Here is a 24,584-nt window from a genome sequence, read left to right as displayed (position 1 = left end):
AAGGGGGACTGTCAGTAGTCAGCTGGTGGTGGAGTCTGGCTTATTGATGGCTTGGGCAGAGAAACATCTGCTCTTCCTTTCGGCCTCTCACATCACAGGGTCACTCAACATGGAGACTGATTTTCTGTGGATCCCAGCAAATGGGAATTGTCGGCCGGGGCGTTTCAGCTGGTGGTGGGTTGTGGGGCGTACCCCGCCTGAGTCTCATGGCCACAAAGGCCATTGCCAAGGTTTCCCATTTCTTCAGCTGTTGAAGGGAAAAGGATTGTTTGGGTCTAGATTCCCTGCAGCAACCATGGCAAAGCGGGGGCCTTCTGTATGCCTTTTCCCTGTGGCCGTTGATAGGCCGTTTGATGAGGAGAGTGGCAACCCATCAGGGCAGGGTGATCCTGGTGGCTCCGGACTGGCCGAGGTGCCCATAGTATGCAGATCTAGTGTGGGTCCTGGACGGGGAGCCACTGCACTTCCCTTGGGATCGAGGTCTCCTCCGTCAGGGCCTGGTGGCCATGGAGGATTCCTCCCCCTTTGGTCTTATGGCCTGGCCCTTGAGAGAGCTTGGCTGAGGAAGAAGAGCTATTCGGATTCGGTCATTGCAGTCTTATTCTGGGTCAGGAAGCGCTCTACTTCCTTGGCTAATGCTCATGTATGCCGTGTTTTTGAGAGCTGGTGCGCGGAGAGGGGTTTAGATCCTTTAGCTTCTGTAGGACACATCCTGGTGTTCTTGCTGCAGGGAGTGCACAAGGGACTGGCGCTAGGTTCCTTGAAGGTTCAGGTGGCAGCTCTGGCTTGCTTTCGGGGTCCCTTGCAGAACTCTTCTTTGGTGGTGCATCCTGATGTAGTGCATTTCTGAAAGGGGTGGGTCCCCCGCCTTCTTCCGCCCTTCCAAGCACCCTCTGTTTGAATCTATTCACAAGGCTACCGTGAAAGATCTTATGTGAAGAATGTGTTCTTAGTGGCAATTATGTTGGCCCATTGCTTCTTGGAGCTTCAGGAGCTTTCTTGTGAGGACTCTTTTTTTTTTTTTTTTTTTTTTTTTTTTTTTTTTCCTCCGGTTTTTGGAGGTTGGGGTTTTGCTTTGCACAGTACCTTCTTTCCCAAGGTGGTTTCAGTCTTCCGTGTTAATCCATGGATCTTCCTTCCTTTTTCGTCGGGAGGATATAGGGCACCAGTTTGCCTTGCTGAGGTTTCTGGATGTTCAGAGGGCTCTCATGCATATTACCTGGAGGGTACTAATGACCTTTGTCGTTTGGATAGACTTTTTGTGCTTTTTGGCAAGAAAAAACATGGCCTCATGGCGTCCAAGACATCCATTGCCCACTGGTTGAAGGAGGCTGTGGTCTCAGCCTATATCTTGGCAGGGAAGACTTTGCTTCTAGTTCTGAAGGCGCATTCTACCAGACGTGTGTTTGCATCTTGGGCAGAGGCCTCCCTGTCTTCTCCGGTGGATATCTGTAGGGCAGCGACGTGTGCTTTGCAGCATACCTTCATTCCTTAGCATATGCAGCAGATGAATCCGGGAACCTTGTGAGTTGTGTCCATCTACCAGCAGGTGGAGATAGAGAATTACAAAGCTGAAGGCAGTGATACAAGACCGTTAGCTCTTCCTTCACTTCAGTATATCTGTATCTCCAGTAGGTGGTAGATGGTGTCTCTGCAGCTTCTGGGCCTTTTGGCCAGTTGAGCTTAGGGGATGTTTGGGCTGTGTGCCAACTTTAGGGGCATAACTGGTGGCCTGGGTCCTTGCTTCATCTTGTGGTCCCTTTCCTCCCAGAGTTTGGGCTGCTCTTTGGACTATAGCCTTCCTCTAAAAAAAAACCCAAAACCCTCTAGTCCACAACAGACCTGTGTTTGCTGCTATCATCAGCTATTTAAAAAAAAACAAAAAGAAAAAAAAAAGACACAGACTCTGCAGCTGCAGTTGCTAAGAGGAGCCTTGGGAGCAGCTTCTCTGGAGTCGCTGTGTGTGTGTTTAGCCTGCTGAGCCGGTTTGGTGGCAGGCTTGCCTTTTGAGGGTCTCGCTTTCGCGACCATTATAGAGTGGCCGCACGGTCTGAGGCTGCGTTTGGGGAGTTGGTTGCGTGTGGTGGGGTTTGCTGCCTGCCCTCATAGGAATTGCTTTTGAATATCCCACACATCCTTGAATAGTGAGAAGTAATGTAATGGAAGGAGAAATTAGGTCTTACCTGATAATTTTCTTTCCATTAGTTCTTCACACTATTCCAGGAGCCCTCCTGTGACTCGATGCCCTCCTTGGCAGCTCTACTCTCTGTTTTTGGGTCTTTCTTTCCAGGTGCATTCTAGTGGCTGGGTTGGCTGTTTGCTGACCATGCACCTGCTGACCATGCACCTGTTGGTGTGTTTCATTTTTGCTTGAGGATTGATACTGAGGAAATGGGATGTTAGCATGAGGCAATGTAGTGGTGCTCAGTTCTGTATTCTCTATCTCCACCTGCTGGTCGATGGACATTACTACACGTCCTAGAATAGTGTGAAGAGCTAATGCAAAGAAAATTCAGGTAAGGCCTAATTTCTCCTTTTCTTTAGTCGGCTACACTGTTGTGGATTCTTCCCTTGGAAGTCTTCGACCCAGGGTTCTGGGTATGCTCTGATTCCTTTTCAGTTCTTTAAAAAAAAAAAATCGCATTCTGATTATGCAGAGTAGCGAGTGCCTCTCTGTTGTGTTTTGATTGCGTGATTATCATTGCGTCTGCAGTGGTTGGGGCATGGGTGTGTTACAAAATGGACCTTCTGCTGCTGGGCAGGTGCAGACTGGATTGTTCCATGAGGCACCCCAATTTATACCAATGATGCCACTGGTAGAATTTAGTTTTCTCTACTTCTCTACCTGCTGATAGCAAGGGGAACCACCCATTAGTGCAGAACAAGGTAGTTGACTGACTAAAGGAAAGAAAATTATCAGGTAGGGCATAATTTCTCCTTTGTTTTACATAGGAATGAGTTTTAATACGGATGCTCTCTAATTCTTGTGTATTTAGTAGGTATTGATTTATTTTGTGTTTTGTATTTTTATGTATTTTTTTATTTTGATGTTATAATCCACCTTGCTCAATTTATGGCATGAAAAGGTGGGCTATAAATGTTCTGAAATATGTTTGTTTTTATGAATGCACTCTAGTATTAAGAAATTTTTTCTTTTAAATTGTTTACCTCTAGCCCCTCTCCTTCCCCTTATGAGTGTAGGTATTTTCATTTGTGGCACTTTGCCAAAAGAGCCAATTGAACTTTGAAGCAAAAAGGTTTGATTTGTAAATACTGTTGACTGCGATTTGAATCTGGTACAATAAGTATTAAGTAATTTTTTGTCTGTCTTCCACAGCTAAAAATCCCTCTGGTCTAGATTTTGGAAAACTACAAGTAAGTACATAATTAAATTATTTGGATTGTTTAAGGTAGATACATTATGAGAATACTTATACAAAATATCTGGGAATAGTTATGACGATATAATTGGAGCTATTAAAGACCCCTGAGGTACTGTACAAGTGAGAGGAATAAGGTCCAAGATAATGTTCTGCAACAATATGAGTGAAGTCTGTGCAAGACAATACCCAAGATCACAAATTCTTAGTCTGTCTAATAAGATGACGTGATTAAATCAAAGGCAGTGGAAAAAACGAATAAAAGATGACAAAAAATGGAAGTTAGATGATGATCAAAATGCCGGAAGGTTATTAAAACATCCAATGACTCGATACGAGTCGTGTTTTGGCCGCAAAGGTCTGCCTCAGGACTCTTCTGTAGGATGTCACACACTACTTTCCAAATATAAACACGAAAATCACACCTTTTTGCAACTGGGAAAAAAACCCCTTGACATAGTCACATTTGCACTGAAACTTAGTTCAAGTATGAATGTGACTGAGCCTAGGTCAAGGCTTTTTTTTGAGTTGCATAAGGTGTGATAACATTTGTGTTTGTTTGGAAAGCTAGTGTGTGTAGTGAGATCCTATAGAAGACTCCCAAGGTAGGCCTTTGCGGCTGAAACACACTCATGTCAAGTCATTGAATGTTTTAATAAATTTCTGGTATTTTGATCATCTAGCTTCTACCTTTTTTTTGTCACCTTCGCTGTGTTGGACACGTCTTTGTGATTGTGAAGTTTACTGTTCTTCTGTTCTCTTTGTTGAAATCTAATAAAAGCAATACTGTATTGTTATGGACTTGATTTGCCACTTTCAGTTTACAAAATCAAAGTGGTTAACAATCTAAAATGGTATCAGTAAGAAAAGAGAATTACAATGAACTGACAAAAAAATGAAAAGTGAGTACAATAGCTAAGAGTAATAAGAGGAGTGGCCTAACGGTCGGCAGTGGGTTGAGATCCTGGGGAACCGGGTTCAGTTCTCTCTGTAGCTCCATTTGACCCTGGGGAAGTCACTTAGCCCTCTGTTGCCCCAGGTACAATATGTACTACCTAGAATGTGAGCCTATTAGGGACAGTACTAGTACCTGTATAGAAAGTTGTATTTGTGAAGGCCTCAGCAGTATATCAAATGTGCTAAATAAATTAAAAAAAAACAACCCCATTTACAACTGCCACCCACAGAGACATCTATGCTGGTGTATTATTGTGGAAGGCCAAAGTGATAAGGTGAGCCTTCATAGAGGCCCTAAATTTAAGATAGGACTGTTATCTTCAGAGAGATGGGAGTAGAATTCCAGTGAGAGAGAATACCAAAGTCAAATGCCAAGTGGACTCAAGTCGAGAGCGGTAGATGGGGAGGGGGTATGGGGGAATGGAAGACGATGGTCAAATGAGGAATGCAGTACACAAGAGGGCATGTATGGAGTAATAAGGGAAGATAAATAATTGGAAATTCTGGAGTACAAAACCTTGCGGGTTAGTAAGATCTTATGTTGAATTCTAAAATTTAAGGAGCCAATGGCATTAGCTAAAAGTGGGCTAATGTGATTGTAACGATGAGGGTCTGCGAGTAGCTCCATTGAGATATTTTGAACAGACTGTAATCTTTTGAGGAGACAGGAAGGTAGACCTTCAAAGATAATAATCTAACTGGGTTGCCACAAGAGAATACGGAAGAGTGGCACGTGCAGCTTCATCAAGGTAACTATGAACAGAATGAGTATAGCGCAGAAATCGAGATCTAACCATTGAAGTCGCTGGTTGACTGAGAGCTGAGAGTTAAGAATCATGCTGAGATATTTAAAATAATCCACAAAGTTAAAGGGGTACCACATAGCAGAGTGAAAGATGGCTGTAAAGGATGACTAGTGATATGTAAGGCTACAGTTTTTAAAGGATTAAGGAGGAGATGCCTGTGCTAGGGTTTCTGGTGCCCTCCTACAGCCTATTAATCGGCGCCCCTACCCATCCAGGGGCAGGATCCACTATGGCTCCACCCCTACAGTAGCCACACCCCTTTTACCAGCCATGGCACATATATATACAGGCATCATTGAAAATATTACACCGGTATAGGAGAAGAAAAATAACTTTTTTTTTGTTGTGTTATAAATAATTTCTCTAAGCTGTTACAACTCCAGTATACCCAAAATGAGAAACCAAATTAGCATACAGACCAGGAATTAGGAGAACAGTCTTGCCAAACCTGAAACAATATGTTATCAAAATCTCAGAACCTAACAAACAGATCATTCAGACACTTGGCCTTTTAGTCACACATGCAGAAGAGAGAGCCCCTCTTCAAATTCTTCAAAAATTAACCTGAAATCCTAAAGAAGTTAGACTCTGCATGCAACATAATATCAGAAAAACAGAAAGAAACACGTTGCAAAATAAGACAGCAGATGTAAATTCTCAAAGTGGACACATTCCAAATACTAAAATGAAAATAAACTTTTCCTTGTCATGAACAGCAGATGAATCCATTAACTGATGGTTGTATCCACCTACCAGCAGGTGGAGATAGAGAACACTGAAAGACACAGTGACTCAGGACAGCCAGCCCCTTCTGCCTCAGTATATCTCTATCTCCCAGCAGGTGTGGACGTCGCTTTAGCAGCTCATGGATTTCTGCCTGGGGAGGCTCCTGTGCTTTGCCAGTAGAGCGAGGGTGTTGTGGCTGGTGATGCCCACTTTGAAGGCATACTTGGTTTTGTTCCCTGTCTCTGCCTTACCCCATACCCCCATCCTCCCGGAGTCCCTCTTGCTGCCCGCCTCCAACTTTCCTCACAGTGTAAAAAAAAAAAGGGGGGGGGGCACGCTTTTACTGTGCAGCTATTCTGAGGCCTTATCCAGAGATTCTGGTTCTGTGCAGCGTGACCGGAGCTCGTTCACTCGGTCTTCTGAGGTGAGAGTGGTGCCCAGCTCCTTCGTGGAGGTTCCCGTGGACAGCTTCTGTGTGAGTAAGTTTGGTGTGAAGCCGCCATTTTCTATTTTCTATATTTCTGTCCAGTCGGGCAATGGCTGCTGAAGGAGTTAAGAGCTGCTCCCGCTGTGGTAAATGCAGGTCAGCAGCGGGGCTTTGCAGTACGTGCTCCTTAGATGCTCGTGCTAGTACGGGCATGATGAGCGGTGATTCTTCCCGCTCGATGGAGCTGGCAGCGGGTGCTATTTTGGAAGCGCCGCATGACTCTATCCTTGTGGTTGCGGAGAAGTCTGAGTGCAGGGGGACGCCTCGTTCCGAGGCTGCTAGAGGAGCTCCTTTCTTTGCTTCACCTAATTCGGGAGCGGAGGGCCAGGGTGAGTATTTTTTTTTTCTCCCCTGAATTTGTGCTGCTGATGCATAAGGCCTTCATGTTAAAGAGAGCTCTGCCGGAGGTGTCTGACACTTCGTTGCAGACTGGATTCCTTCCAGGTTTTGATAGTCCAGTGTTTGCTCCTGATTTTGCGGCTTCCCCCGAGCATTGGACTGACGCTAAAGGTAGACGGGTAAATTCCCCGTCTGTGGTGCTGCTCTCCCCCCCCCCCCCCCCCACCCATGGTCAGGCTGTGGGGAATCTGAGGTTTCTGGCAGACTCTCATGGATGGATGATCCAGATGAGGGTCTCTGTTTGCCACAGGACTTGGATGATCCTAAAGTGGTGCGGATTTTCCATCGCGACGAGCTGCCAGCACTCATTTCTGACGCCTTGCAGGCCCTTTCTATTGAAGATCCGGCCGAGGGCGATGCAGCCTCTATTAATCCTAGGATGGCTAGTACTAAGAAGCCTTCTCGGGCTTTTCCTGTTCATGACTCCATCCAAGAGCTTATTTCTGCTCAATGGCCTAACCCTGATGGGCCTTTGAAGGTTGCCAGGGCTATGGGTCAGCTTTACCCTCTGAGTGAGGATCACTTGGCCCCTTTGGGGATGCCTAAACTGGATGCGTTGGTCACAGCTGTGACTAAAAAGACCACTCTCCTGGTGGAGGGAGGGGTCGCTTTGAAAGATATGCAGGACCGGCGGCTAGAATCCATGTTGAAGCGTTCCTTTAAAATCTCGGGCCTTTCCTTAAGGGCGGCTATTTGTAGCTCCTATGCAGCCCGGGCCTGCCTTTCCTGGTTACAGCAGGCGGTTGATCAGCCCGCGGATGGTGCGGGGTCCCTCGCTGAGGTAGGCCCGCGTATGGAGTCTACCCTGTCCTTTTTGGTTGATGCCCTTTATGATCTGGTCAGAGCTTCGGCTAAACAAATGTCGTCTGTGGCGGTTGAGTCCTGCCGCCTTCTCTGGCTGCAGCATTGGGCAGCTGACATGGCCTCTAAACAAAGGCTGGTGAGGTTACCCTTTCGGGGCCTTCTGCTATTTAGTGAGGAATTGGAGAAGATTGTGAAAGACTTAAAGTCCCAGCGGTTGCCTGAGGATAGGCCGAGGCCTTCTTCCAAAAGTCCTGTTTTTCCCTCCTCTTCCAGGCCACGTTTCCGCGAAGCTCGCAGATATCGCCTGGGGCGCTCTGCTGGGTTTTCTCAACATGCCCGTTTTCAGCAGAGGAACTCCTTTCGCTCAGAAAAGCGTTCTGCAGCGGCCGGGCCACAGCCAGGAGTTCAGGGGCGTCCTTCACAATGATGGGACGCCAGTCCACTTGTCGATTCCTGCAGTAGGAGGTTGTCTTTCCCTCTTTCTCGAGGAGTGGACCAAGATTTCTTCAGATCAGTGGGTTCTGGACCTGATCAGAGAAGGTTACCGATTGGAATTCGGTGCCCCGGTGAGAGACGCCTTTATGGAGTCCCGATGTACAGGCGGCAGTAAAGGAGACCTTGCAAGTCTTGCTGCACCTCGGGGCGGTGATTCCGGTGCCTCCGCCGAACGTGGCTGCGGTCGCTACTCCATTTATTTTGTGGTACCTCGAAAAGGCGGGTCTTTCAGACTGATCCTCGACTTACGAAGAGTCAATGAGGCCCTAAGAGTGCATCACTTTTGCATGGAAACCCTGCGCTCCATCGTTGCGGTGGTACAGCCAGGAGAGTTTCTCACATCTCTGGACCTCAAGCGTATTTTCACATACCTATTTGGCCTCTGCATCAGCGGTTTCTCCGGTTTGCGGTTTTGGGCCAACATTTCCAGTTTCGGGTCTTGCCTTTCGGCCTAGCCACAGCTCCCCGTACCTTTTTCCAAGGTGATGGTGGTGGTAGCTGCTTTTCTCAGGCGAGAGGGTATCAGAGTTCACCCTTATCTCGATGACTGGCTCATCAGGGTGGATTCAGCAGACGAGAGCCGACTCGCCATAACCAGAGTTATAACGGTTCTTCAGACTCTGGGCTGGGTGATCAATTTGCCCAAATGTCACCTGACCCCCTCTGTCTCTCGAGTATTTGGGGGTCCAGTTCGACACGGCCTTGGGGTTTCATCTCTTTCCCCGACCACAGGCGATGCAAGCTTCAGAATCAGGATTGTAAGCTCTTTGAGCAGGGACTGTCTTTCTTCTATGTTTGTGCAGCGCTGCGTATGCCTTGTAGCGCTATAGAAATGCTAAATAGTAGTAGTAGTTTTGCGGATGCCTCGCCCTCGAGCTTGGGAGTTTGTTCAGCTCCTGGGCGCGATGACGACCACCATGGAGGTGGTTCCCTGAGCGAGAGCTCGTATGAGGCCGCTGCAGATTGCTCTGCGCCAGCAATGGCCTCCGATTTCCCAGGAATACCAAAGCAGACTTACGTGGCTCCCTGCGGCCCGGCACAGTATGGATTGGTGGTTCTCTGACAGGATGCTGTGCCAGGGAATGCCGCTTGCACTTCCTTCTTGGTGCTTGGTGATAACGAATGCCAGCCTTTCGGGCTGGGGAGCTCTTTGCCAGGGAATCTCTGCTCAGGGTCAGTGGACACCCGTGGAAGCGGAGTGGTCCATCAATCGCTTGGAACTGAGAGCGATATTTATTTATTTATTTATTTATAACCATTGTATCCCATATTTTCCCACCTATTTGCAGGCTCAGTGTGGCTTACATAATTCCGTAAGTGGTGATTACCAGTTCTGGATAGGAGAAATACATAGTTGGGGTAAAGGGCTTCCTGTCCGTGTTTTGTCAGACAATATGACAGCGGTGGCCTACATCATTCGCCAGGGTGGCACTCAGTGCAGGGCACTGGCCGTGGAGGCCGCTCAAATTTTCCTCTGGGCCGAGCTCCACTTGCATCTGCTGTCGGCAGCTCACATTGCAGGTCAGAGCAACGTGCAAGCCAATTTCCTCAGCAGACATCAGATCGAACTGGCAGAAGAAGTTTTTCTTCAGATTTGTGCCAAATGGGGGACTCCCGAATTGGATCTAAGGGCGTCAAGTTCAAATGCCAAAGTCCCTCGCTTTTTCAGCAGAAGGAGAGATCCTCGCTCACTGGGGTTAGATGCACTGGCTCAACCCTGGCCTCTGGGCCTCCTGTATGTGCTCCCTCCTTGGCCCTTGATAGGGCGAGTCCTACTGCGGATTCGACAGCACCGAGGCTTGGTAATTCTCATTGCTCCGGATTGACCAAGGCGTCAGTGGTATGCGGATCTCCGTCGGATGCTGGTGGAGGCTCCACTCCCTTTGCCTCTGGTACCGAACCTATTGGTTCAGGGTCCGGTGGCGATGGAGGACCCTTGCCGATTTGGTCTTATGTCCTGGCTCTTGAGAGGGCGCAATTGAGAGACAAGGGCTACTCTAACAAGGTCATCTCTACTCTCTTGCTGTCCTGCAAGCGGTCTACTTCCGCAGCTTATGCTCAGATCTGGCCCAAGTTTGAGACGGTGTGTGTTTCAAAGGTGATCACACCCACGCGGGCTACAGTCTCGCCGATATTTGACTTTTTGCAGGACTGTTTACAAAAAGGTCTGGCTTACAATTCCCTGCGAGTTCAAGTGGCAGCATTGGCATGCTTTTGAGGGAAAGTCTCTGGCTTGTCCCTTGCTGCACATTCGGACATTGTCCAATTTCTCAGAGGGGCGCTTCGGCTCTGTCCTCCTATGCAGTCGCCGTGTCCGGCCTGGAATCTGGGGCTGGTGTTGAAGGCTCTCCAGCGTTCGCCTTTCGAGCCGCTTAGGTGGGCTTTGAGAAGGATGCGACTCTCAAGACAGTCTTTTTGGTGGCCAAGACATCGGCTAGACGCGTTTCTGAGCTTCAGGCGCTTTCCTGTCGGGATCCTTTTCTACAGTTCTGGGAGTCTGGGGTAACAGTACGGACAGTGCCTTCCTTCCTGCCTAAGGTGGTTTCAGCGTTTCACCTGAACCAACCCATTTTTCTAGCTTCCTTTTCTAGGGAGGACTTTCTGGATTCCTTTGGGCAATTGCATCTTTTGGATGTACGCAGGGCTCTGTTGCAGTATCTACAGATGTCAGATGACTTCAGGACTTCTGATCACCTTTTTGTATTGTTGACAGGTCCTCGACGCAGGGGTCCGGCGTCTAAGGCCACTATAGCCCGTTGGCTCAAGGAAGTCACTTTTTCTGCATATCTGCTTTCTGGACGGTCTCCTCCTGCAGTGTTTAAAGCGCATTCCACGAGAGTGGTTTCCTCTTCGTGGGCTGAGACGGGTGTTCTTTCTCTTCATGAGTTCTGTCGTGCTGCTACTTGGTCTTCTCAGCTCGTTTGGACGGCATTACAGGCTGGTTGTTGCAGCGAAGCAGGACACGCATTTTGGTGCACAAGTACTTGCTCGCAGAGTTGCCTGTTCCCACCCTACGTAGGGAGTTTTTTTGTACATCCCATCAGTTAATGGATTCATCTGCTGTTGAATGCAAGGAAGGGGAAATTAGGTTCTTACCTTGGTAATTTTCTTTCCTTTAGTCACAGCAGATGAATCCATGATCCCTCCCTTTCTTTGTTTTTTGTTCAGTTCTTTCATGCAGATGTTGTAGCTCGGGAGGAGTTGAAGACAAGTTCTCAGAGTTCTACATGCTGTTCTATTGCAGGAGGTTGAGATTGTCCCTCCTTTCTTTGGTTATTGCTCCGGTTCTGGGGCATTTGTTCACTGTGAGGAAAGTTTGTTATGTTGCCTTTCTTATTCACTCTGCTTTGGAAATTTCATATACTGATGCAGAAGGGGTTTGCTGTCCTGAGTCACTGTGAGGCATATTTTCAAAGCACTTAGCCTTCCAAAGTTCCATAGGTTTCTATGGAACTTTGAAAGGCTAAGTGCTTTGAAAATGAGCCTCAGTGTCTTTCAATGTTTTCTATCTCCACCTGCTGGTAGGCGGATACAACCATCAGTTAATGGATTTATCTGCTGTGACTAAAGGAAAGAAAATTGCCAAGGTAAGAACCTAATTTTCCCATTTTATTTTACCTTTGTTGTCTAGTGACTTTGTTTTTCTGATCATTCTGGTCCCAGTTTCTGATTCTGCTGCTCTCTATCTGTTCTCTTAACTTTGTTTCCAAGGCTTCCTTTCCATTTACTTTACTTTCCTCCTTTCTTCTTCATTTGTTGCCCTACATCCATAAGTAAAAGCTGGGTCCTCCACAGACTTGACTGGAGGGAGGTATAGAGTGGATCCAGCTTCTTCCTATTTTCTCCATCAATTTGCAGTTTTTCTCCTCTCTTCCTTTCCCTCATCTACAACGGTATACATCTCCTTCCTCTCTCTTCCCTCCTCTCCATCCATATGCATCTCCTTCCTCTTTCTTACCTCTCCTTTATCTGTGTCCAACATTTTTCCTCTCCCCCTCTCCATCAATGTCCAGCATTTCTTCTCTCTCCCCTCCATCCATGTGCATCTCCTCCTCTCTTCCCTCCCCTCCATCCGTGTCCAGCATTTCTCCTCTCACCCCTCCCCTCCATCCGTGTGCATCTACTTCCTCTGTCTTCTTTCCGTCCATCCATGTCCAGCATTTCTTCTCTCCCTTCCCCTCCATCCGTATGCATCTCCTTCCTGTCTTTCCTGCCCTCCATCCCTGTCCGACATTTCTTCCCTGTCCTCCACTCCATCCATGCCCAGCATTTCTCCTGTCTCCCCTCCCCTCCATGTGCATCTCCTTCCTGTCCTCCATCTATGTCCAGAATTTCTCCTGCCCTCCCCTCCATCCATGTTCAGCAACTCTCCTCTCTCCCCTGCCCTCTCCTCCATTCATGTACATCAACTCTCCTCTCTCCCCTGCCCTCCCCTCCATCCATCCATGGCCAGCAACTCGCCTCTCTCCCCTTCCCTCCCCTCCATCCATCCATGTCCAGCAACTCTCCGCTCTCCCCTGCCCTCCCCTCCCATCCATGTCCAGCAATTCTCCGGCTCGCCTCTAGCCTTCCCTTCCATCTGTCTCGCCCTTGCCGAAAAAGGAAATTACATCAGAGAAGGATGGGGCACAGAGATGGAAGGGAAGGCTAGAGGCGAGCCGGAGCCTGCTGCTTTCACTGGCGCCGCTGCGACTTCAGGTAAAATAAAAGATTTAAACCCCCCCCCCCCCCCCCAGGGCGGCAGGAACGAAAGGAGAGCTGTTGGGGAGATGAGGGCGGGCAGGTGGGATCTGAGACCTGCCTGCAGGTGAGCTGGCCAGCCGGCGGTAAGCATGGCTTGTGGCGCCCTCCAGAGGTTTGCGCCCCCCCCCCCCCCGCCATACTTACCACGCTTACCAAGTTCCACCAGCCCTGGATGAGAGGATAACCAGATGTTGATAGAGTTTAAGCATTGTTTGAAGGGTAGAGAAGTTGGGTTTGTAAGGTCCTTGAATAGAAACAGACAGCCAGATGCACTAACTCCACGGAAAGAGCCCTTCCCTTACCGATCCCTTAGTGAATCGGTAAAAAACGGGCATGCATGCATGAAGGAAATTGCATGTAAATGAGCTGCTCGCTGTTCATTTGCACGCGATTTCCTTCCTAAGGAGGGGAAGCCAGTCAGCCAGCTGAGCATGCGCAGAGCAGCCAATCGTTATGCTGGCTGCTCTGTGCATACCAAAATTGGCTTCATACACGTCACTCTCAAAAAAAAAAAAAAAAAGGACATCCCCTGACGAGCACTTGGATTTTTTTTTCTTCAGATTTTGTGATGGGCGTCCTTTTTGGACCTGTTTTTCTTACTTGCCCGAAATGACCACCGCCGGAGAGGATCGGGGACATACGAGGATGTCCCAATCAAAACTATTTGGATGTCCCTTTCGATTATGCCCCTCCTGGTCTCTCTCGGCCAATCCCGACGCGTTTAGCTGACACCGGTGTTAGCTAAACGCGCTGTGATTGGCCGAGAGAGACCTGGAGGGGCATTCACGAAAGGGACGTCCAAATAGTTTTGATTTGGGCGTCCTCGCACATCCCGACCCCCCGATTCTCTCCGGCGGTGTTCTTGGACTTGTTTTTGTTACGTGCCCGAAATGACCACCGCCAGAGAGAATCGGGGAACGGGATGTGCGAGGACGCCCAAATCAAAACTATTTGTACGTCCCTTTCAATTATGCCCCTTCAGGTGTCTCTCAGCCAATCACAGCACGATTTGTGATCTTGGGGTGACATTTCCAGTTCTGAGCCATGCCGTTTGTTTTCTCCATGGCCCCCAAAACCTTTTCCAAGGTGTAATGGTGGTGGCTGCAGTCCTGTGTTGGGGCATCATGGTCCCTCCTTATCTGGATGACTGGCTGTTTCAGGCTTCCTCCTTCCAGGCCAGCATGGAGGCCACCTGGGAGGTGGTGTTCCTCCTTCAGTCTCTCAGCTGGGTAATGAACCTCTTGAGGAGCCGGTTCCTTCTCAGTTCCTAGAGTATCTCGGGATTCGTTTCGACACTTGAGTCAGTAGGGTGTTTCTCCCTCTCTCCAAGATTGTGACGTTGCAGTTGTAGATCTGTCATCGGATTTCTTGCAGGTTCTAGGGTCCATGGTGGCGTTTCAGGATGTGGTTCCTTGGGCGAATATGAGGCCACTCCAGTCCTCCCTTCTCTCTCTCGCTAGTCTCCCATTCATCAGGCTTAAAAGGTCTGCCTTCCCTGGACCTGCTTTGCAAAAATCAGCATGTCCTAATGGCTCTGGGCTACCAACATTTGCAAGGGGCAGTCGTTGGTGACACTGTCTTGGCTGGTAGTCACGACAGATGCCAGCCTCTTGAGCTGGGGTGCGCACTGTCTTAGCAGCACAGCCCATGGGAAGTGGTCTCCGGCAGAGACTGTGTGGCTGATCAACCGGCTAGAATTGCGGGTGGTTCAGCTGGCCCTGTTGGCCTTTGCCCCTCTTACTTCATCGGCCAGTCCAGATTGTGTCCAACAATTCAATGGTGTTGTACTTTGACAGGGGGGCACCAGAAGTGCGGCCCTGGAGGCTCGCCTGCTGCTTTGTGGGGTGGAGCGTCGTCTCCAGGCTGTCTCCACGGGCTCATATTGTGGGGAGCATAAACATGCAGGCAGATTATTTCAGCAGGACAACCTTGTATCTGGAGCAGTGGGAGCTGTCCGACCAGGCGTTTTCGCTCATAACCTCACTTGCGGGTCTCCCTTCATGGACCTGATACAACGGTAGCACATGCCAAAGTTCCACACTTCTTCAGTCGCAGGCGGGATTCTGGTTCCTTGGTGCTGGATGCCCTTCTCCAACTCTGGCAGCGGGACAAGCTGCTCTGTGTTCTTGCCGTGGCCGTTGATCAGTCGAGTCCTTCAGTGCATTGATTTTGATCCGGGCCGGGTGATCTCGGTGGTGCTGGATTGACCCATAAGGCGGTAGTATGTGGATCTAGTTCATCTTCTGGTGGTTGACCCCTTTGTCCTTCATCAGGGGTCGGTGTGCTTCATCAGGGCCTTGTGCTGTTAGAGAATGTCCCACTTTGGTCTTATGGCCTGGCTCTTGAGCAGTCGAGACTGAGGCGTAAGGATTACCCAGAAGACGTGATTACAACTCTTGCAAGCAAGGTAGCGTTAGACTTTGTGGCCTATGTTTATTTGTGGAGAGTGTTTGAAGTGTGGTGCCTGAAGAGGCCAATTTTTGCTCTTTCAGGCTTCCACTTCTCATCCTTTCGCTTTCCTGCAGGCTGGTTTTGCAAAGGAGCTGGCCTTGAACTCCTTGAAGGTCCAGGTGGCAGCATTGGCATGGTACAGGGGCCATGTGGGCAGTTCATCCTTGGCTGCTCGCCCGGATGTTGTCTGTTTTTTTTTCAAGGGGTCAGTCGCTTACAGCCTCCCCTTCAGGCTCTCTGGAATCTTGGTTTGGTTCTGAAATCTCTCCAGAAGGTTCCCTTTGAGCCACTATCTAGTTCTTTGAGTAAGGACTTCATCTTTAAGTTGGTTTTCTTGGTAGCTATCACTTAGGCTGGAGTGGGCTTCAACGGCATCTTCAGCAGTTGGAACATAAGGATAGGGCAGGGCGGACTTCTTTGGTCTGTTGCAGAAATGCTAAAGAAATATAGAAGTATATAATATCATGTTCATTGTTGATTTAATCATGACTTGATAATGAGTGTGACTATTCGACACACTAAATGGATCGTTCAGGTCATTATCTGCTATCACTTATTATGCTATTATTATTATTAGCATTTGTATAGCGCTATCAGACACACGCAGCGCTGAACACATGACACAAAGAGACAGTCCCTGCTCAAAAGAGCTTACAATCTAAATAATACAGACAGACAAGACAGTTACAGGTGAGGGAAATAATGGGTGAGAAGGAAGGAAGTGACAGTTGAATAGTGGCTAGGAGCTAAAAGCAGCAGTGAAAAGGTGGGTTTTCAGCATAGATTTGAAAATGGGTAGAGATGGAGCTAGACGTATAGGGCCAGGAAGTCTGTTCCAGGCATAAGGTGCTGCGAGATAAAAGTAACGAAGCCTAGAGATAGCAATGGAGGAGAAGGGGGATGACAAGAGAGATTTGTCCAGTGAGCGGAGATCACGGGGAGGAATGTAGGGAGAGATGAGAGTGGAGAGGTAATGGGATAGCTGCAGAGTGGATGGATTTAAAGGTCAGTACGAGAAGTTTAAACTGTATGCGGAAGCGGACAGGGAGCCAGTGAAGTGACTTGAGGAGTTGGGCTAGTGTGGGTATAACGGTTCTGGCGGAAAATAAGATGTGCAGCTGAATTTTGAATAGATTGGAGAGGAGAGAGATGGCTGAGTGGAAGACCAGTGAGAAGTAAATTGCAATAGTCCAAACAAGAGGTGACAAGTGTGTTGATAAGGGTTCTGGTAGCATATTCAGAAAGGAAGGGGCGAATTTTGCTAATGTTGTAGATAGACGAAAGGTTTTGGCGATCTGTTGAATATGTGCAGAGAAGGAGAGAGAGGAATCAAAGATGACTCCAAGGTTACGAGCCGAGGAGACAGGGAGGATGTGAGAGCCATTTACAGAGATAGGGAAAGGGGGAAGAGGGGAGGTGGGTTTAGGGGGGAAAACGAGAAGTTCAGTTTTGGTCATGTTTAGCTTTAGATGGCATTGAGACATCCAAGCGGCAATGTCGGACGAGCAGGCTGAGATTTTGTCGTGGATTGAGGTTGAGATCTCAGGAGTGGAGATGTAGATCTGAGAGTCATCAGCGTAAAGATGGTACTAAAGCCATGTGATGAAATCAGGGCACCAAGGGAAGAGGTATAGATGGAGAAGAGGAGGGGTCCAAGGACAGAACCTTGAGGCAGAAAGCAGGATGGAAGTTGGACGATCCACCAGAGTGAACACTGAAAGAACAAAGTGAGAGGTAGGAGGAGAACCAGGAAAGAACAGGGCCCTGGAATCCAAGTGAGGACAGCGTATCTAGAAGTATAGTGTGGTCAACAGTGTCGAAAGCAGCAGATAGGTCAAGAAGGATAAGGATAGAATAGAGACCTCTGGATTTAGCCAGTAGCAGGTCATTAGAGACTTTGGTAAGTGCAGTTTCAGTAGAGTGAAGAGGGCGAAAACCAGATTGGAGTGGGTCAAGAATAGGTTGTGAAGAAAGAAAGTCAAGACAACGGCGGTGAACGACACGTTCAAGTAATTTGGAGAGGAAAGGGAGATGGGGCGATTGTTGGAGGGACAGGTAGGGTCAAGTGAGGGTTTTTTTTAGGAGGGGAGTGACAACAGCATGTTTGAAGGCCATAGGAACAGTTGCAGTGGAGTGCGAAAGATTAAGGATGTGACAGATGACTGGGATGATAGTAGGAGAGATAGTGTTAAGTAGATAAGTGGGGATGGGGTCAGAGGAACAGGTAGTACATTTAGAGGAGGAAAGAAGAAGGGCAGTTTCTTCAATAGAAACTTCTGAGAAGGAGGAAAAAGAAGGAGAAGAAGGAGAGTAGGGGGTGAGGACTAAGGGAGAGAGGTGGGGAGGGTTTGATGAAAATTCAAGGTTAATCTTACGGATTTTATCGTGGAAGTGCTCAGCTAGGGTCTGAGGAGAAAGATGGGGGAATTGGGGATGGAGGTACCTTGAGAAGAGAGTTCAGTGTGGCGAAGAGAAGTCGAGGGAGTCAAGGGAATTTGTCAATTGGGTGAAGTAATCCTGTTTGGTAAATGAAAGGGCAGACTGGAAGGAGTTAAGCATGAATTTGAAATGACTGAAGTTGGCAAGAGTGCGGGATTTAAGCCAAGAACGTTCAGCAGAGCGGGTACAGGAACGAAAGTAGCGGATTTTATAGGTCAGCCAAGGCTGGGGTTTGGTACACCTAGTAGGACGGGGCATGGGAGGGGCAAGAGTGTCCATGCAGAGGAGAGAATAGTATCATAGGAGGAAACAGCTTCATTGACAGACTTAGATAGAGTGGTAGTAGAGAAAAGGTTAGAGACACAAGAGGATAGAGCAAGGGGGTCAATAGCCTGAAGATTTCTAGATGTGGGGGGTTGAGATTGGGTGGGATCTGGCATGGGGGTGCTTAAGTGTGAAGGTTAATAGGTGATGGTCAGAAAGGGGGAGATCTGAGGAACAGAAGTTGAAGGGAAAGCAGTTAGAGGAGAGGATATGGTTGAGACAGTGACTATTTTGGTGAGTGGGTGCAGAGGAACACAACTGAAGATTGAATGAGGACGTCAAGGCAAGGAATTGGGAAGCATAAGAATCAGAGGAATCATCAGCGTGGATGTTGAAGTCACCAAGGATGATGGAGGGGGATGTAGGTTCATAAAAGAAGGAAAGTCAGGCGTCAAAGTCAGTGAGAAAGGATGAAAGAGATTTATCAGGGGGGCAATAAATGACTTCTAGTCGAAGAGGCAGAGGAGTGAAAAGGCGGATGGAATGGACTTCAAAGGACAAAAAGCAGTGAGATTGGGGTGGAAGAAGAGGTTGGAATTTGCAGGAAGGAGAGAGCAGCAATCCACCGCTGCGGCCAGCAGGGCGAGGGGTATGAGAAAAAAGATAACCCCCATGGCAAAGGGCTACGACAGAAGTAGAGTCATCAGGGGAGAGCCAAGTTTCAGTTAAGGCAAGTAGATGGAGGGAACGAGAAATGAAGAGGTCATGAATGTAGGGAAGTTTATTGTACATGGAGCGGGCATTCCATAGGGCGCAAGAGAAGGGTAAGGAGGAAGGGGGAAGAAGAGGAATAGAGATGAGATTAGAGATGTCACGATGTGGCCTGCATAGGTAGGAAAAAGGCAGAAGAAGAGGACCAGGATTGGGATTAATGTCACCAACTGAGAGTAAGAGAAGGAGTAAAAGAGAGCGGAGGAGAGTAGGAGAGGTGTGGCCATGAAGGTGTCAAAGGCGAGAGGTACTTAGGTATAATGGGGAAGACACAATAGAGGGAAGAAAGAGATGAAGATTAAAAGCTGAGGAGGGGGGAAAAGAGAAGGTGAGGTGATGAAATCAAAGGATGGGCATTGAGTTCCTGTAGGGGACAGTGGTAGAGGGTGAGGGAAAAGATTGGGAAGGGACAGGGCTAGGAAGAAAATGTGTATAGGGGCCATAAATAAAGTAAGAGGTACTATCAGGTGCTAGGCAGGAAAAACAATTGAATTTTCAGGTGCTAAGTAGAAACAGCAATTGAAACATCAATAACTGAAAGAGGGAGGATGGAAACAAGATTGAAGACAAGCAGGACTAGAACTAGTTGAAGCAGAAGAATCGAAGGCTGGAAGGATCGAGGATGGATGTGAAGGCTGAAGACAAGCAGTCTGGAACAGGCTGGAACAGTAGGACCGAAGACTGGAGCAGTTGAGGCTGAAGACGAGCAGGACTGGAACAGTAGGACCGAAGACTGGAGCAGTTGAGGCTGAAGACGAGCAGGACTGGAACAGTGGGACCAAATGCTGGAGCAGATGAGGCTGAAGACAAGCAGGACTGGAACAGAAGGACCGAAGGCTGGAGTAGATGAGGCTGAAGACGAGCAGGACTGGAACAGAGCAGATGAGGCTGAAGACGAGCAGGACTGGAACAGGCTGGAACAGTAGGACCGAAGGCTGGAGTAGATGAGGCTGTAGACGAGCAGGACTGGAACAGTAGGACCGAGAGGCTGGAGCAGATGAGACTGAAGACGAGCAGGACTGGAACAGTAGGACCGAGAGGCTGGAGCAGATGAGGCTGAAGACAAGCAGGACTGGAACAGTAGGACCGAAGGCTGGAGCAAATGAGGCTGAAGACGAGAGGATGCAGGCGGGAGCAGACGATGGAGGCTGGAACAGGGACACAGGTTGGAGTAAGCTGGAATAGCTGACGCAGGCTGAGGAGAGCACATAAGCTGGAACAGGGACGAAGGCCGGAGCAAGGATGCAGGCTGAGCAGAGGATGAAGGCTGGAAGAGGGATGCAGGTTGAAGCAGAGGATGCAGGCAATGCAGACTCCCTTGGATAAGTGTGTCCCTTCACCGATGGCGTTGGCGGTTAGCGCCACGTGGGCCAGCCCTACGAACACCATCAACTGTCAACCAGCTCGTCCGCGCTCGCCGGCTTGACAGCTGCACCCCTGGACACAACGGCGATGTTCCTATCCCGTATCTCCTCACTCTGCCACCCTGAAGAGTGCCCAACCAGGTGGCAGCACCCCCAGAGTTGGTCCGGTCCGCTGCAACGGATTGCTCGGCAGGGCAGCGGCGGGAGGTTCAATCGACGAGCAGAAGCCCTGGCAGCAGCAACGGCAGCAGGCGTGGCAGTGCCTCTGGCACAGCCACAGCAGTGGCCCCAGGCAGGGCGAATGCCTGGATGCTCAGCAGCGGCGGCACAACACGACCGGGAAACCGCGGGATGCCCGCGACCCCGAACAGGGCGGGGGAACAGGCACGACGCTCAGCCAGACGCTGGTAGGAGACTCGCACGAGGCACTGGTTCACCTGCAGCCCAAAGCAGTCCCGGTAGGTCTGACTGAGTTGGGGGGGGGGGGGGGGGGCGATCTATAGCCAGGCTCAGGGCAAATTAACGACCGATCTGCGTGTCAGGTCACCAGAGCTAGCCGCTAACGTGTTCCTTAGGCGGCGGCCATCTATTGAAGTTTACATGTTACATTTAGCTAGGTGGTTATCTGAGCTTCAGGCTCTCCTGTCCGGATCCTTTCCTGTTCTTCACGGAGGGAGGTGTTTCTGTTCGTATGCCTTCCTTCCTTCCTTCCTTCCTTCCAAAGTTGATCTCATCCTTTCATCTGAATCTGGCTGTTCTGCTGCCTTTGTTTTGGTAGGTGAATTGTACAGAGTTTCCTAAGCTTCGGCTCTTGGATGTTTATCGCATTCTTCTCCAGTGTTTGGAGGTGATGAACGACTTTAAGCACTCTGACCGACTTTTCTCTTTTCTGGTCCATGGAGGGGTCTGGCACTTCCAAGACTACGATTTCTCTGTGGGTGAAGGGGTCAATTTCATCTGCATATGTGTTATCGGGGGGGGGGGGGGGGGGGGTGGCTACTTCCTTTCTGGGGTAACTACTTCCTTTGCAGAATCTTGGGCTGTTCCTTGGAAGAAATCTGTTGGGTGTCAACCTTCTCTAAACATTACAGGCTGGATGTCGCAGTGCGGGCTTCTGCTTCCTTTGGTGTGGACATGCTCTATGTGGTACTTTTGAGGGACCACCCTGCTTGAAGACTGTTTGTTTTGTTACATCCCACAAGTCCTGGATTGATCTGTGCTACGCTAAGGAAGGAGAAATTAGTTTTTACCTGCTAATTTTCTTTCCTTTATTGGCAACAGATCAATCCAGGAGCCCTCCCTTGGCAGTTGTTTTTCCTTTGTTTCTCTTAGGGTGAAGACTGCTCGCTGTTTGTGTTCCTGGGGCTGCTTCAGCGGTTGTACCTGTTTCAGGCTTCTTGCCCTTGTTTCCTTGTTCCAGAGGAAGGAGACCCCTCTCGTTGGCTCGTGTTCTGTCTTGAACTGCTTTGCTATCGGCATACTGAGGGCTTTCACGGTGCACTGGCTCTTAGGGGCGATGAAATTCAGTGCCCTCTATCTCCACCTGCTGGCAGGTGGGCTCAGTCCACAAGCCCTAGATTGATCTGTTGCTACTAAAGGAAAGAAAATTAGCAGGTAAGGACTAATTTCTCCTTGTGCTCAAAGCACTTCAGTTGGAGCCTTTTGATTTTTAGTACCTTATGTATTTTTGGTAACTGTTGCTTTGGTTTGAAGAGTTTCAGAACTTCAAGCTGTTTTCTGTAGAGATCTGTTTCTGTACCTGAAGGAGGCAGGAGTAGGAGTGTATTCACATGGTTGCTTTTACTTTCTTTCTGCCCTTTGTGTTTTCATCATTTCACTTGAACCAGTCCATAATCCGTCTGCCCTTTACAGAGGGAGGGCAGTGGTTCAGATTTTACTTTCTTAAGGCTATTGGATGTGAGAAGGAAATATTTGGAACAGTAGCGTAGCTAGGTGGGGCGCAGGGGGAGTGGTCGCTCCCCCAAATAGGTTTGTAGAAAAAATGGCGCCTATGCGCCTCTTGCCAATATTTTTTCCTGCCCTCTCCCAAGCGAGGCTCCAATCTTTTCCTGCCTCTTCTGCCCACTCTCCCCATCTGCGTGGTCTTGTCACTTTTACTGTCCGAAGCGCCGTTCTCCCTCCAGCACCGGTGGCGATTCCCATAGTCAGTCTTCTGACAGCGTGCGTCGTCGGGGCCTCTCAGGCGCGTCCCGCCTACTCTGCAACTTCCTGTTTTCCACAGAGGCAGGACGCGCCTGAGGAGAGGCCCCGACGACGCACGCTGTCAGAAGGCTGACTATGGGAATCGCCGCCGGTGCTGGAGGGAGAACGGCGCTTCAGACAGTAAACATGACCAGACCACGCGGATGGGGAGAGTGGGTAGAAGAGAGGGAGGAAGATGCAAAACTCGGGAGGGGATGGAGAAGGGAGAAAGTACTGCCCAACACCAGAGTGGAAGTGAACCTATCTAGTCCACTGTAAGCAAGGAGTAAGGAAGCCAATTTGAATCTGTTTCCACTTTCCATCCCCCTCCTCCCCCACTCAAAACAAAGCAAGCAAACTTATGAGGTGCTGCATCCACCTTGTCATTCTTTAATGTTGCTCCATCTTAAAAGGTGGAGGAGAAAAGAAATAACAATGGACTATCATTAAAACAGCTTCAAAAATTATTGTAGCTGGTAGAAACTGCAATTATAAACTCTATAGCTTGTGCTTATTTTTTTTCACTGTTCTTATACATAGATGTCCAGATTTCAGTGAGGCTATCCTGTTTCCTGATGGGTTCATCTTAACTGTAGTTGTAATCTGCCTTCGGAAGCCTGGTGTTATAAAGATGATGGAATATACTGAAATTAAATGGAAGTAGAATTAAACTCTCCTTTCATTGGGGCACATGGAATCACATCTTCATCTGTTTTGTAGACGTTTACCTTTTAGATACACAAAGGGATTATTCTGTTTTGAACGTGTTTCAGGGCAAGTAGTTTTATAAATCAAAATAAAAATAAATATTTTGTTTCATGCAGATCTCTCTTGTTTAAACATAAATGGGCTATAAGCCCCTAATTCAGTCCACTGGTTTTCTTATATTTTGTTCTTGTGATGACTTATATCATGCCAAAAATAACTCTTATCTCTATCTGGTAGATAATTAAAGGAACACTATCTGCCCTAAAAAGTTGTTTTGTGGCTTTACATGAGCAATTGTGATATTGAATAAATAAGTGTATGTTTGTGCCCCTAGTCATGCATCCTACGTTTATATAATCCTTTCAAGAAATCCAGTTCACTGTTTAACATTAGTGGAACATAGCTACAGAGGCATAGTATGGTTGCATTTTTAATATGGTAATACTAGGGCCCAGCTAAGAAACAGGTTATTTTGAGTTAGTCTTCACTGGACCAAACTTGCTTTCCTCATGTCGTCACTATCCAGCAGGATAGACAGTGTCTTAAAATGTGGAGGATAAAGGCTTTTTTTTTTTTTAACAATAAAGAGTGACAACGTGGATGCAGCAGCTCATAGGTTTGCTTGCTTTGTTTTGAGAGTACAGCAATGACAGCTGCGTGGGGAAGGGGAAAGTGAGATTGGCCTAATTGGTTTCAACATTTTGATGTCACTTTGCCTCCTGTCTAACCTCCTTGGAGCTGCCAGAGGATGGACCGTGGGAGCAGGCCAGGGAGATATGTGGCCCCAAGGAGGATGGGGAGTGCTGAAAGAGACGGGGAAGAAGGTTAACATGGGGAGAGAGATGGGTAAATGCTGGACAGGGAGCGAAAAGGACACAGAGTCAATACTGGACAGGGAGAGGAGAGGGACATTGGTACGCAAAGAGGCAGTGCTGGAAAATTAAGAAATGGGGACACAGGGGCACTACTGAAAAGGGGGGGGGGAGATAGGGGCACTACTGAAAAGGAGGGGGATAGGGACACAGAGGGGCACCACTGGAAGAAGGAATGGAGATATGGGGACAATGGTGAAAAAGGGGTGAGATGGGGACAAAGAGGTAATGCTGGAAAAGGGAGAAGATGGTAACACGGGTAGTGCTGGAAAAAGGGGGAAGATGGGGACACAGGCCAATGCTAGAAAAAGGGAGAGATGGGGACACCTGGATGTCAGATGCTAGAAAAGGTAGAGATGAGGAGACCAGGTAGGCTTGTGCTGAAAAGGGGGGGGGGGGGGGAGATGGGGACACAGAAATGGCAGATGCTGAACTTGAGGGTAGGATAGGGACAAGGGACACAGAAGGGAGATGCTGGACAGGACAGATGGTGGTACAGAGGAAAGAAGGTTGGTGCACATGGAGACAGAAGAAATCAGATGGGCAAAAGACCCTGTAATAGCAGAAGAAACAGAGAAAAACAGAAGAGAGACAGCGGGACCAAAGCAAATGAGAAAATAAATTGTTCAAACAACAGTAGAGGGAGCCAAGTGCATTTTCTTAAGTCATTTTGGATGTACTGAAACACAGATTTTGATGGGTAGAATCGGGGACTG

The 24,584-nt window shown here is 48.5% G+C and overlaps 1 protein-coding gene across 1 annotated transcript in view; it reads left to right on the top strand.

Annotated features, from left to right (window-relative positions):
* The window catches only part of LEMD3 (LEM domain containing 3), a 372,137-nt gene that overhangs the window by 72,820 nt on the left and 274,733 nt on the right, over positions 1 to 24,584 (top strand). The window contains 1 exon segment of the mRNA XM_030216941.1: positions 3,338 to 3,375. Coding sequence (XP_030072801.1) covers positions 3,338 to 3,375 — 38 coding nt within the window.

Source organism: Microcaecilia unicolor, chromosome 10 (genome assembly GCF_901765095.1).
Source record: "Microcaecilia unicolor chromosome 10, aMicUni1.1, whole genome shotgun sequence".
NCBI lineage: Eukaryota > Metazoa > Chordata > Amphibia > Gymnophiona > Siphonopidae > Microcaecilia > Microcaecilia unicolor.
Note: the sequence above shows the minus strand (reverse complement) of the source record. Positions and strands in the feature narration are given on the sequence as shown.